Raw genomic sequence first — 15018 nt, 5'->3', positions numbered from 1 at the left:
TTGTAGGTGTTGTGTTGAAGTTTTGTGAGCTCTTTATGATGTGATTGTTGTGTTGAAGTTTTGTGAGCTCTTTATGATGTGATTGTTGTGTGTGTAGGTGTTGTGTTGAAGCTTTGTGAGCTCTTTATGATGGTGATTGTTGTGTTTGTAGGTGTTGTGTTGAAGTTGTGTGAGCTCTTTATGATGGTGATTGTTGTGTTTGTAGGTGTTGTGTTGAAGTTTTGTGAGCTCTTTATGATGGTGATTGTGTGTTTGTAGGTGTTGTGTTGAAGTTTTGTGAGCTCTTTATGATGTGATTGTTGTGTTGAAGTTTTGTGAGCTCTTTATGATGTGATTGTTGTGTGTGTAGGTGTTGTGTTGAAGCTTTGTGAGCTCTTTATGATGTGATTGTTGTGTGTGTAGGTGTTGTGTTGAAGCTTTGTGAGCTCTTTATGATGTGATTGTTGTGTGTGTAGGTGTTGTGTTGAAGCTTTGTGAGCTCTTTATGATGTGATTGTTGTGTGTGTAGGTGTTGTGTTGAAGTTTTGTGAGCTCTTTATGATGGTGATTGTGTGTTTGTAGGTGTTGTGTTGAAGTTTTGTGAGCTCTTTATGATGTGATTGTTGTGTGTGTAGGTGTTGTGTTGAAGATTTGTGAGCTCTTTATGATGTGATTGTTGTGTTTGTAGGTGTTGTGTTGAAGATTTGTGAGCTCTTTATGATGTGATTGTGTGTTTGTAGGTGTTGTGTTGAAGATTTGTGAGCTCTTTATGATGTGATTGTTGTGTTTGTAGGTGTTGTGTTGAAGATTTGTGAGCTCTTTATGATGTGATTGTGTGTTTGTAGGTGTTGTGTTGAAGATTTGTGAGCTCTTTATGATGTGATTGTGTGTTTGTAGGTGTTGTGTTGAAGTGAGGAGGACACCGTGAGAATGGCTACGCCGCAGACTTCCAGGCAGAGCAGCTACTCCTCAATCTCTGGAAAGATGTAAGTGACATTCATGCCTTTATCAACCCAATTATCGTTCTCATTTAGAAATGAAAAGAAAATAAGCATAACACTTTATTATAACTTTCATTAATAAATCATTAACTAACATTACATAATGCTTAACTGATCATTGGTCAATATATATTCATATAGTTAGACACATGAGATAATGTGTTTAATGAACTTATCAAACATTACATAATATTTAGCAGATCATTATTTAATGTAAATTAAAATGCTTAAAAATGCCATTAAACTTTAAATTCATATGATCAAGCACTTCTTATAAAATCTACAAATGATTTTGACAGATGGTTTACAGTGACAAAAAGCTTAATTAAGGATAGCATATAATGCTGAACGGATCTTTAGTTGATATATATTCAAGGCAAACGGATAGCAGCACACACCGAACATAGACAGTACCGGACACTGGACTGAAACAGAACTGAACATATATACAGGTGTTAACCCTCTGGGGTCTGGGGTGTTTTTGGGGTCCTTGAGATGTTCTGACATGCCCTGACATTTGTGCTTTTTTCAGTTGCTTATAAACATATCAATGGCAAAGGTGTAAATTCACTCTATATAGCACAAACAGGACTTCCATAATATGTGAGCCACATGTATGTACATGTTTTCATTTTTGAGAGAATAATGTTTATGCATGGTTATCGAAAAAACTAAAAATTAAAGTTTCTGAAATAAGGCCACAAAACACATACTAAATATGTGGCAATAAGACTTTTGACTAATGGATGTCGTCGCCTAGAGTTTTTTCTTCAAAATGATGTGAAAATCATCCTGCCTAATCATTCACATAAAACGATACATTGATTTTAGTTTTGTGAAACACTTTTAGTTTGGAAAGCCAATATGCGGATGGGGCGTAAACGCTCCAACAGCATCATGCATATGTAGTAGTTCACACCTGGTGAGACTACGTCCCTGCATACTTAATGAGCCATTCATTCAGGTGTGTCACCTATAGCTAACTTAAATATACAAGCTTCATAAAAATGATCATTCTAGAAGAAAATTTCAGATGGCATTTAGAGGCTTTTGCATCTGAACTCTTCATATATACAACCCATCCTACAGGAAGGCAAACGGATAGCAGCACACACTGAGCATAGACAATACCGGACACTGGACTGAAACAGAACTGAACATATATACAGGTGTTAATGATGGTGACTGATGAGTGCACAGCTGAATGTGATCAGTGTCCGTGACAACAAATGAGTGACGAAGGCAGGTGATGACGGATCAAATACTTATTTCACTCGGTCAAATGCTAACCAATTTACCAATCTCTATAGCTCTTTATAGCTTTATAGCAAAAGACTTCGGACTTCAGAGTGGCTACAAAAAAAGAGACTGCAACCGGCCCATAGGAAACCAGGAAAAATATCGTAAGGGCATTAAATGTAGTCACGCAATGGTTGTTAACATTAACAATTTGAGAACAAAGTATAATTTGCACGGTTTGTCGTGATATTTACTTACTTACTTACTTGTTCAGATGACATCTTCTGGTGAAAATTCTTATGTTGGTCATTCTTCCAAAAAGTAGAATCTGTGATTGCGAACGCCAGGATCCACACCGGCGGCGACTGACAGCCGCACGTTCAATTCCGTGAATAACTGCAATTGCAGATTTCTAACAGAGATGGAGACAAAGAGGAAAAACTACGGACTTCAGCTTTAACTAATATTCACTAATGAACCTTATTGTAAAGTGTTACCGATTAATTGATTGCTTTGAGTGCCCTTTTTCAATAAAGTTTGAGGCGGGGCCAATCTTAAAGGGTTAGTTCACCAAAAAAATGAATATTCTATCAATAATTACTCTCCCTCAGGTCATTCCAAACCCATAAGACCTTCGTTCATCTTCAGAACATAAATGAAGACATTTATGATGAAATCCGAGAGCTTTTTGAACCAGCCATAGACTGCAACGTCATTGCAACCCTCAAGGCCCAGAAAGGTAGTAAAGACATCGTTAAAATAGTCCGTTTGACTCCAGTGGTTCAACCTTAATGTTATGAAGCGATGAGGATACTTTTTGTGCGCAAAACCCCCCAAAATAACAAATTTATTCAACAATTTCTTCTCTTCCGCGGCTCAGAATTGGCCGGCTCCTGCGTCAGCATCACACGCGTGTCGTGGTGCTCATGTGACCAGCGTCGGCCAATAGTGAGCCGGCGTTCTTATGGAGAACCAGGAAGCGTAAACTGCGCAGGAGACTCACACGGAAGAGAAGAGATTTTGTTTTATTTTGAGCACAAAATGTTTTCTCGTCGTTTCATAACTTTAAGGTTGACTCACTTGGATGTGTTGAATGCGGGTTACTTCACTCAATGAGCTGCACGATTCTGGATATGGAGAATTGTTTTGTTTAAAACAGAGATCACAATTCTCCCATGATTCTGAATAGATAACTAATCAAAATAGCGTAATTTACTAGAGGTTCTGACAAAATGTCTGTTGCTTCTCTTGTTTTTTTTATTGCACTATTAAGTGTTTTTGAGCGAATCAATTTTATTACGGTCTCTTGTCTCCACCTACTGGTGTAACGATGTAATTGACACAATCTTTATTTGATACATCAAGTTACTTTCAAAAGGTGATTTACTCTATTTTGATCGCTACCGTAAACATCAGTGTTTATATCCTAGCTATAAACTTTAATCCCAGTACTTCTGTGATAATCTGAGACATTGTAAGACAGAAATAATGATACTGTGTGTTTGAAAAGACTGTCTCAAAGCTGTTTCATATCCATTCATGACAATGGCTCTCTCTGGGTCAGTTTATACTAAATCCCAATAAACCTGGGAGAATTTCAGATATGTAAACGCAGTTTTATCCACACAAACGTTTCTGTTATCACATCTATTAAAGTACCGTGTCTGTTCATATCTCAGTTGATTTAGCTGAAGTGTTTTGCTGTGATCGGTTCTTTGAGAACACACACTGATAGAGAAGCATCGGCTGAAGCCAGCAGATAATATGAGCAATAAACAATAATAAACAATCACCAAAGTCAAATATCACAACCAACCATAGAATATTCAGCTGCATTTATTTATTATGTACTTTTTATTGCGCTATGATTGTGCACTGAATTCGCTCCCGTAGGCTATGTAAGGGTTAATGCCCGACGAGGTGTCCATTGTCAGGTATTAATGGACGACGGCGAGGCGTGAACCGTCTGACGCATACCTGACAATGGACACCTCGAAGGGCATTAACCCGCTTATACCATGGTCACTTGCCAAATAACACATTTTTAAAACATTAGTTTATATTTTAATTAGTTTTACAATCAAAATCTAAAGTTTTTACAAACAATAACTTGGTTTCCCTGGTTACACCTGACGGTTTATTTACTAGGTGTCTTCTATCACTTTTTAATGGACACCCTGCAGCCAATCAGAATCGAGTATTCACCCAGACCATGGTATAATGAGTGAATAAATGATAGAAATCCATTTAATTTCCCTAAATTCTTCCTTAAATATATTGCTGGAACGCTGTCCTGCATCTTCAGTCATTAGGGTTTTATGTTTAGTTCTGGATATGCTAAGAGGAGCCCAAGCACCAGAAGCATCATTATCATGAGTGTACATTCAGGCATGTAGATATTAATATATACTGATGTGTGTGTGAATGAAGCGAAGCCCTTGTGTTTTGCAGCTGGTCGCTCCAGCAGACAGCAGGTGGAGGAGTGTGTGTGTGTGTGTGTGTGTGTGTGTGTGTGTGTGTGTGTGTGTGTGTGTGTTGTGCTGCTCACTCATGTTTGCCTCCTCCCCCGATGAACAATTATCATTGCACACGCCAACAGTTCACACAGGTGCTTGTCTGAGCTCCACTGGATCCTCCATCTGTTCACACACACACACACACACACACACACACACTTACCTGCGATAGAACAACAGACTCCATTTCATCTGTGATGTCACTCAAAAACAGGCCAGAAACCTCAGAATATGATCATGTCAACATGTTAATGCCGGAGACGCCAGAATAACTTCATGAATAATCCAGGAGCTTCTTCTGACAGCTCGTCCTGACGCATCTTCCGTTTGACCACGACTGAAGAACTTGACATGAAGATTCAGGCGTTCCTGCATATGCATCGTCTCTGAGAAGAAAATGCCATTTTTATTCTATTTCAAATGGTGAATGCAGACGCGCTGTGTGTCAAGATCAGCTGAATAATTGATGTGTGTTGGGCAGAGCGCAGGCTTTAATGGGCCGGGATGTGGAGGCTGTAGGTGTACTCTGACATCATGCTTGAGATAAAAATTACAGAAATGTTCAACTCAATGTATTTGTGTTGTTTTTCCACAATGCACATCTTCACAGAGAGCCGTGTCCCAACGCCTGCGGGAGGAAGACACAAATAAAAGCCGTGTTTAAAACCCCCGCTTTAAACTATATGACGTCAAAGACGGCTTGCAGAATCACAATCATCTGTGATTATCGAAGGTTTCGCGAGGACCTTTCCTGAACTCAGCAGATGATATCAGCATCAGACTGTGTTTACTCCGATTATCTGGAGGCTTCACCACTGAGAGTGTGTGTGTGTGTGTGTGTGTGTGTGTTTACTCTGATTATCTGGAGGCTTCACCACTGAATGTGTGTGTGTGTTTACTCTGATAATGACTGACTGTACGCAGGGCTTTCTGACCCGTCGATGGCTGCAAATGTAAATATTTGTGCTGGAGAGCAGCTTTTCCTCCACATTCATTCAGATAAACCCATTATCCTGACGATCCGTTCACAAGAGGCCTTTCTCGCAGAAATTGTTTTGATACTTTGTTGAAAATGGCCTGCTGTAATACACTGTAATAATGTGAGAGTCATTTTTACACATTTCTTTACAGAAACAATAACAATTTGGAGTATAAAATAATGACACATAATAGATTTATTCAACTTCATTGTTTTAATTAGCGTAGCATGAACGTATAGACGTCACATGTGAAAATCTGCCGACTTTCAGAACACAAACATGTCTCTGCTATCGATGTAAACACACACCGCTTTAGCTCTTCAGTTTCGGCTTGTACACACAGTACCGGAGAAATGTGTGTGTCGATGATGTGTTCCTGTTCCTCTCGCTCTGAGCCATGACACTCATTACACCACAGTACCGTAGTGTAGGAGAAGTGTGTGTGTGATCATCATCGCTGAACATTCAACAGAACAACTCCATCATTTAAAGCTTATGCTTCTTCCTACTCCTTTTGGGACATGTATAAGTTAATATTGTTTTGCTTTGTTTTGTTGGGTTTTTTTCATTAGCTTTTATTGCATTATTATTATTATTATTGTTGTTTTCTTTTATGTTCGGGTTAGGGTTAAATAAAGCCATTCATTCATTAATTTATTCATTAGACCCCAATATTGAGAAAGAATAAAAGCATTAGCTTGTCTGTAATGGTAATATCGGCTATGCCTTTATGTGCAGTAATCTTTTGTTTCATCGTTTTACTATAGTATTTGTATATCTGTAATATTTAAGTGCTAGTAGCTTTCCCCCCCAAACGCTCAAATTTACTGCACTTTTTTTTCTGTACTGTTATTTTTAATGACTATCTGTAAGTTTATCCCAGTAACCTCAGCCTGCGCTGACCTCTGACCTCTGACCTCTGACCTCTGCGCTGACCTCAGCTCCTAATGAAGCACAATCAGGGGTGTAGTGGCCCAGATATCTGGGGTTTCTGCTCTTATTGAGAGGTGATCATTACCATGGGCTGCTGTGTCCCCTATGCTTCATTTAACTGGTCTTTCGGTACTTACAGCTACTGGTGTCTGTCAATAATGCATGTGAGTACACTGATTAAAATATACATGTACATCATTTAGCCAGATTCCTCTAGTCAAGAAGTTCTTCAGCCCAGATCAGTGTGTGTGTAAATAGTAGGGCTTCCTAAACGCTACTCGGGCTCATTACGAAACTCCGCAAACATACCAATCACTGCCTTTCCAGCTGAAATTAAACACCAACGACTTTTATTCCTTTTCACACAATTAATAAAGACTTATTTTCACGCATTTCCTTACTGTGTTATGACCTGTAAACGATGAGATTTTGAGGTTTGCATCCCATAAGTGTGTATTTCTGCTGTAGTAAACTCTCTCTGCACTCGTGATGTGAAGCGCTGGAGTTTGAGTCTCTGAAACACCAGAAAAGAGCTTAAAGACTTGTAGAAGCAGATCAAGTAGCACGGTTACTTCAGCATGTGTGTTTTATCTCAGTTATCAGTTAGGTTTAGTGCAGGTGGTACGTTATTTTCAAAAGCGATAGAGCATTAATTGTTGCCATACACACTTTTCAGAAGTGCCTCGAAAGTAGCAACGTAATGACATTTTGCAGTTTCCGATGAGTCTGGGATGCCTAAACCTAGTATATCTCCAAAGACTCCGGAGGAAATGTGCATAGAGTCTGCTAGGGTATCTCTGAGGTATCTCTCGAGGCGTCCCGACTCCACTGACGGGCCCATCTGTAACTTCTGATTGTGGACCTTCGTATCTTGGCAAGTTTGAGCACAGTTTGAGACTCCGTGTTACAAATATGTTAGACCTATCACTTCTGCCACTAAAGATTGCTTTATTAATAATCTTCCTAATCAGTTTCATCTTCTCAGCATCCCAGATAGCTTAGAAGAACCCAGATAGTTTAAAAAGTCCCTCTTTTTTCCAGCACTTTAGACACAGTTGCTCCATTGCGCTTAAAGAAGATTAATGAAAATAGTCCAACGCCGTGGTACAACGAGCACACTCAGGCCCTTAAGAGAGCAGCCAGAGAGATGGAGCGCAACTGGAAGAAAACAAAACTAGAGGTGTTTCACATTTCATGGAAGAGCTCGATTGCTTACAGAGAGGCTTTAAAAGCTGCTAGATCTGCTTATTTTTCAACCCTATTAGAAGAAAATAAACATAATCCTAGGTATTTATTTAATACATTTATTTCATTGATGTGGTGTGTGTGTCCTTCAGCAGGTGTGTAATGCCCTGATGTGGTGTGTGTGTCCGTCAGCAGGTGTGTAATGCCCTGATGTGGTGTGTGTGTCCTTCAGCAGGTGTGTAATGCCCTGATGTGGTGTGTGTGTCCGTCAGCAGGTGTGTAATGCCCTGATGTGGTGTGTGTGTCCTTCAGCAGGTGTGTAATGCCCTGATGTGGTGTGTGTGTCCGTCAGCAGGTGTGTAATGCCCTGATGTGGTGTGTGTGTCCGTCAGCAGGTGTGTAATGCCTGATGTGGTGTGTGTGTCCGTCAGCAGGTTTGTAATGCCCTGATGTGGTGTGTGTGTCCTTCAGCAGGTGTGTAATGCCCTGATGTGGTGTGTGTGTCCGTCAGCAGGTGTGTAATGCCCTGATGTGGTGTGTGTGTCCGTCAGCAGGTGTGTAATGCCTGATGTGGTGTGTGTGTCCGTCAGCAGGTGTGTAATGCCCTGATGTGGTGTGTGTGTCCGTCAGCAGGTGTGCAATGCTCTAATGTGGTGTGTGTGTCCGTCAGCAGGTGTGTAATGCCCTGATGTGGTGTGTGTGTCCGTCAGCAGGTGTGTAATGCCCTGATGTGGTGTGTGTGTCCGTCAGCAGGTGTGTAATGCCTGATGTGGTGTGTGTGTCCGTCAGCAGGTGTGTAATGCCTGATGTGGTGTGTGTGTCCGTCAGCAGGTGTGTAATGCCTGATGTGGTGTGTGTGTCCGTCAGCAGGTGTGTAATGCCCTGATGTGGTGTGTGTGTCCGTCAGCAGGTGTGTAATGCCTGATGTGGTGTGTGTGTCCGTCAGCAGGTGTGTAATGCCCTGATGTGGTGTGTGTGTCCGTCAGCAGGTGTGTAATGCCTGATGTGGTGTGTGTGTCCGTCAGCAGGTGTGTAATGCCCTGATGTGGTGTGTGTGTCCGTCAGCAGGTGTGTAATGCCCTGATGTGGTGTGTGTGTCCGTCAGCAGGTGTGTAATGCCTGATGTGGTGTGTGTGTCCGTCAGCAGGTGTGTAATGCCTGATGTGGTGTGTGTGTCCGTCAGCAGGTGTGTAATGCCCTGATGTGGTGTGTGTGTCCGTCAGCAGGTGTGTAATGCCCTGATGTGGTGTGTGTGTCTGTCAGCAGGTGTGTAATGCCCTGATGTGGTGTGTGTGTCCGTCAGCAGGTGTGTAATGCCTGATGTGGTGTGTGTGTCCGTCAGCAGGTGTGTAATGCCCTGATGTGGTGTGTGTGTCCGTCAGCAGGTGTGTAATGCCCTGATGTGGTGTGTGTGTCCGTCAGCAGGTGTGTAATGCCCTGATGTGGTGTGTGTGTCCGTCAGCAGGTGTGTAATGCCTGATGTGGTGTGTGTGTCCGTCAGCAGGTGTGTAATGCCCTGATGTGGTGTGTGTGTCCGTCAGCAGGTGTGTAATGCCCTGATGTGGTGTGTGTGTCCGTCAGCAGGTGTGTAATGCCCTGATGTGGTGTGTGTGTCCGTCAGCAGGTGTGTAATGCCCTGATGTGGTGTGTGTGTCCGTCAGCAGGTGTGTAATGCCCTGATGTGGTGTGTGTGTCCGTCAGCAGGTGTGTAATGCCTGATGTGGTGTGTGTGTCCGTCAGCAGGTGTGTAATGCCCTGATGTGGTGTGTGTGTCCGTCAGCAGGTGTGTAATGCCCTGATGTGGTGTGTGTGTCCGTCAGCAGGTGTGTAATGCTCTGATGTGGTGTGTGTGTCCGTCAGCAGGTGTGTAATGCCCTGATGTGGTGTGTGTGTCCGTCAGCAGGTGTGTAATGCCCTGATGTGGTGTGTGTGTCCGTCAGCAGGTTTGTAATGCTCTGATGTGGTGTGTGTGTCCGTCAGCAGGTGTGTAATGCCCGATGTGGTGTGTGTGTCCGTCAGCAGGTGTGTAATGCCCTGATGTGGTGTGTGTGTCCGTCAGCAGGTGTGTAATGCCTGATGTGGTGTGTGTGTCCGTCAGCAGGTGTGTAATGCCCGATGTGGTGTGTGTGTCCGTCAGCAGGTGTGTAATGCTGTGATGTGGTGTGTGTGTCCGTCAGCAGGTGTGTAATGCCCTGATGTGGTGTGTGTGTCCGTCAGCAGGTGTGTAATGCCCTGATGTGGTGTGTGTGTCCGTCAGCAGGTGTGTAATGCCTGATGTGGTGTGTGTGTCCGTCAGCAGGTGTGTAATGCCTGATGTGGTGTGTGTGTCCGTCAGCAGGTGTGTAATGCCCTGATGTGGTGTGTGTGTCCGTCAGCAGGTGTGTAATGCCTGATGTGGTGTGTGTGTCCGTCAGCAGGTGTGTAATGCCCGATGTGGTGTGTGTGTCCGTCAGCAGGTGTGTAATGCTGTGATGTGGTGTGTGTGTCCGTCAGCAGGTGTGTAATGCCCTGATGTGGTGTGTGTGTCCGTCAGCAGGTGTGTAATGCCCTGATGTGGTGTGTGTGTCCGTCAGCAGGTGTGTAATGCCCTGATGTGGTGTGTGTGTCCGTCAGCAGGTGTGTAATGCCTGATGTGGTGTGTGTGTCCGTCAGCAGGTGTGTAATGCCCTGATGTGGTGTGTGTGTCCGTCAGCAGGTGTGTAATGCCCTGATGTGGTGTGTGTGTCCGTCAGCAGGTTTGTAATGCCTGATGTGGTGTGTGTGTCCGTCAGCAGGTGTGTAATGCCTGATGTGGTGTGTGTGTCCGTCAGCAGGTGTGTAATGCCTGATGTGGTGTGTGTGTCCGTCAGCAGGTGTGTAATGCCCTGATGTGGTGTGTGTGTCCGTCAGCAGGTGTGTAATGCCCTGATGTGGTGTGTGTGTCCGTCAGCAGGTGTGTAATGCTCTGATGTGGTGTGTGTGTCCGTCAGCAGGTGTGTAATGCCCTGATGTGGTGTGTGTGTCCGTCAGCAGGTGTGTAATGCCCTGATGTGGTGTGTGTGTCCGTCAGCAGGTGTGTAATGCCCTGATGTGGTGTGTGTGTCCGTCAGCAGGTGTGTAATGCCTGATGTGGTGTGTGTGTCCGTCAGCAGGTGTGTAATGCCCTGATGTGGTGTGTGTGTCCGTCAGCAGGTGTGTAATGCCTGATGTGGTGTGTGTGTCCGTCAGCAGGTGTGTAATGCCCTGATGTGGTGTGTGTGTCCGTCAGCAGGTGTGTAATGCCCTGATGTGGTGTGTGTGTCCGTCAGCAGGTGTGTAATGCCCTGATGTGGTGTGTGTGTCCGTCAGCAGGTGTGTAATGCCCTGATGTGGTGTGTGTGTCCGTCAGCAGGTGTGTAATGCTCTGATGTGGTGTGTGTGTCCGTCAGCAGGTGTGTAATGCCTGATGTGGTGTGTGTGTCCGTCAGCAGGTGTGTAATGCCCTGATGTGGTGTGTGTGTCCGTCAGCAGGTGTGTAATGCCCTGATGTGGTGTGTGTGTCCGTCAGCAGGTGTGTAATGCTCTGATGTGGTGTGTGTGTCCGTCAGCAGGTGTGTAATGCTCTGATGTGGTGTGTGTTCGTCAGCAGGTGTGTGATACAGGTGGACTCTGTGCAGCGCTGGATGGAGGACTTGCGGCACATGACGGAGGTGGAGTGCATGTGCGTCCTGCAGTCGAAGCCCCTCGGCGTGGATGAAGACGCCCCAGGGGAGCTCATCGTGTCGGTGGGCGAGCAGGTGACCCGGGATAACCTGCAGGCGCTGCTGAAGAGGGCGCTGGTGGTCAGCACGGAGCTGGGCAAGATGTTCCAGCGGCTGGAGAAGCGGCGCTGGCAGCGGGTGCACAGCACGGCCCTCAGGGTCAGCGCTCACGTGCGCTCGCTCATCCAGGAGTACAGCACGGCCAGAAGCGCTCCAGCAGACATGCAGAAGGTGCAAGAACATGTCAAAACAAAAAGCCTTTAATCACATATAACAAACATATTTTACTGATGATATTGTATGTGCTCATCTCTCGTGGCAGTATGAGAAATCGCTGCTGGAGAAGTGCATGGAGCTCAACGTCATTACTGAGAGGTGAAGAACACACCTTCCTTCATCGTCTTACAGATCAGATCATGTATATATCTGACACTGTTTACTTCTCAGGTGTCTTCATACTGAGGATGAATACTTCCTCAAATCCATGAAGGAGGCCATTCACGAGATCCTGACTGACGTCAGCGACTCCTTCAGCCATATGATTGACATGGCACTGGCCAATGAGATTCAGGTAAGAGTGGTCTTATACTGCATGATCTTCATTGATCATTAGATTAACTGCTTTTACATTTGATTCAGTTATTTTGGTTACAGCTTCAGTATTCATTAATTATTATTGAGTAATACAGTTTAATGGTTTTATGGAGTGAGTGCTAGTGAATCATGGATCGGCGTTCACCATCTGTCCCGCGGAGGAAGACGTTGCCAGCCCCACTCTGGTCTCAGAACTGGAAAAGGTTATAGTCTCATCTCTCCGCTGGTCCTGCACTCTCCTGCGTCTCTGATGGTCCACCCAGCCTTCCTCTCCCACCTCCTCCACCTAAGCAAAACAGTCTTCTGGCCCTGTCGCCACTGGTTCCCTTTAGTTCCTCGGCTCCTCCTCTGTTTGCTCCTCTATGCTGCACGGATGCGCCTCGGGTCTTCTTGTCTCCGGCTACACCTGTTCTGATCCCCTGGCTCCACCTCCAGCCACCGAACACCGTGGCCTGTTGACCAGTCGGCTCCACCTTGGCTCCTCCCTCCCTCAACTCCACCTGGGACCGTCGTCCTTACGGCTCCACCGGGCTCCCTCGTCCCTCTGGCTCTGCCTTGCTCAGTCATCGCTCTGCCTATGCCATGGACTTCTGCCTTCCCTCCAGCTTTGCCTTCCCTCTGGCACTTCGAGTCCCACCTGCTGCGCCTCAGTCCTCCGGCACCCTGGCTCCACCCTGGCTCCACCCTGGCCTCCAGGACCTACAGCATCGCCCGGTGTCTGTGTCTCCTCAGCTTCGCTCTGACCCCTGACCCCCTGACACTCTGACCCCACCCTGGCTCCTCCAACCATGGGTTCTGCTGTGGACCTTTGTCCTGGCAGTACACTGGGTTGTCAGGGTTATGTTTAGTTCTGTTAGTTTCATTATATTTAGGGCCCAAGCCCTGAAAGGGCTTTTTGTTTTCCTTAGGATACTTCTTCTTCTTTTTCATCAAGGTTTCAGGGGCTTTTGGTGCCCTTAACATGCTCAAAAACTCTTGAAAATGTGCATACTTGTCAGAATCCGCGACCATTAGGGCTAGGCCAAAGCTGGTACACGGGCGTGGCAGGGGGGCTCTACGGCGCCACCTAGAATGGGATCTGAAATCTTGGAGGCATACAAGAACGTATTTGTATGAAACTTGCTACACATATAGATCTCAACACGTCAAACCTTTAATAATATTCTTGAGTGTTTTTGAGGCTCTTAAAATGCTTCAAATTGCATTAAACTGGACACACACATCAGTGTTGTCAGCCAGTAGACATAGGCAAAGCCTTAGAAACAGGCATGGTGGAGGGGCTCAGTAGTGCCACAAAAGTACAAAAGTAGGGGTTTAGTCTTACCTACAGTCAGCAAACTTAGTACATACATTGTTCTTATCGAGCTGGACAACTTTCTAATTTACAGTCATTAGCTCTGACCAACAGGAAGTCAGATATTTTGTTTTGAATGTGGATTTTTTTTAATAATCAGGCCATTTTTATCTGCTGTGCCTAGGGACTTTCTGAACATGGTGGCAAGACACTGAAGATGTTAAATTGTGAATGGATGGATATCTCAATCGGTGTTGCCATGGCGAGCAGTTAGTTTGGTTTTGTGCTGTTCCTGTTTCCATGAGTTCCCAGTCATTGATAGTTTCCATGGTTTATAAGAAATGTACACCTCATCTCTGTTCTGTTCCGTATTAATTAAAAGGTATTGCTACTGACTTATAAAGCCCTAAACGGCTTAGCTCCAGTTTATTTAACGGATCTTCTATCGCCCTATAATCCATCGCGCTCTTTAAGATCACTAAATTCGAGGCTTTTGGTCATACCTAGGATATCCAGATCCACCAAAGGAGGGAGATCATTTTCACATTTAGCTCCAAAACTCTGGAATAGCCTTCCTAATACTGTTCGTTGCTCAGACTCGCTCTCCCAGTTTAAAACTAGATTAAAGACGCATCTCTTCAGCCAGGCATTCATATAATACTTTTAATCTTACAGTTAAATCCGACCTCTACTTCATAAACGCCAGAGGAGAACTGGCCCCCGACTGAGCCTGGGTTCTCCCAAGGTTTTTTTTTCTCCTTGCCACTGTTGCCTTTGGCTTGCTCAGTTGGGGATACTTAATTTAATCAATCAATCAACAATACTATTGATCAGCATTACCAAACGTGGACGTTTTACACTAGAAACAAACACTGATGTACTATTTTATTTAATACTGTGAAGCTGCTTTGATACAATCTGCATTGTGAAAAGCGCTATATAAATAAAGTTGACTTGACTTGACTTGACTTGTTCTGTTTATTATCCTCCCCTGTGTTCAGTTCATTCAGTTCTTGGTTCAGTGTTGTTTATGCGGTTGTGTTTTACTGTGATTACTCTACGATCTCCTGCGTGTTCTTAGTTTATTGTAAAATAAAGTGTTTCTGTTGGATTCTCCTTGTTATTGTGTGCTCATTACAACAACTGTGTGTGACAATAGTGACATTTGTTCTCCTTTTTTTACAGATTCTGATCCGTCAGATTGAGGATTCGGATAATGTTTTTGCCATCAGCACTGCCATCAGTAACCTGCTGTCTTTAACTCAGGACGGGCCGCAGCTCTGCAGCATCATCGCTAAAGTACCACAACACACACACTCTCTCTCATGCACACACACACACACCGGCACTCACACATGCACTCACACACACACATGCACACACTGCTGTGATCATGTGATCGGCTCCTTCGGGATATCTCTCATCTTGTGCAGTGTTTTCACTCCTTTGCATTTGTTCACATTTTGTTTCTCTTCAAACTAATTTGCTGTAAAATGCAAATGTGTTCCGGCTCAGCAGATCAGATGGAGATTGTGTGTGGTTGCACACACACACACACACACACACACACACACACAC

At 44.5% G+C, this 15018-nt stretch overlaps 1 protein-coding gene across 7 annotated transcripts in view; it reads left to right on the top strand.

Annotated features, from left to right (window-relative positions):
* Positions 1-15018, top strand: part of insc (INSC spindle orientation adaptor protein) — a 114723-nt gene that overhangs the window by 40056 nt on the left and 59649 nt on the right. For 4 of the 7 annotated variants that reach the window (XM_079859547.1, XM_079859549.1, XM_079859550.1 and 1 more), the window contains 5 exons: positions 877-965; positions 11438-11783; positions 11875-11927; positions 12000-12123; positions 14626-14739. In XM_079859547.1, the coding sequence (XP_079715673.1) occupies positions 910-965; positions 11438-11783; positions 11875-11927; positions 12000-12123; positions 14626-14739 (693 nt within the window). In that variant the 5' untranslated portion in view covers positions 877-909. The remainder of the gene's footprint in view (positions 1-876; positions 966-11437; positions 11784-11874; positions 11928-11999; positions 12124-14625; positions 14740-15018) is intronic. The other 3 variants (XM_079859551.1, XM_079859552.1, XM_079859553.1) reach the window with 2 other exon arrangements.

The sequence above is a fragment of the Squalius cephalus genome (assembly GCF_949319135.1).
Source record: "Squalius cephalus genome assembly, chromosome: 23".
NCBI classification, from domain to species: domain Eukaryota; kingdom Metazoa; phylum Chordata; class Actinopteri; order Cypriniformes; family Leuciscidae; genus Squalius; species Squalius cephalus.
This window is presented reverse-complemented; position numbering and strand designations above follow the sequence as displayed.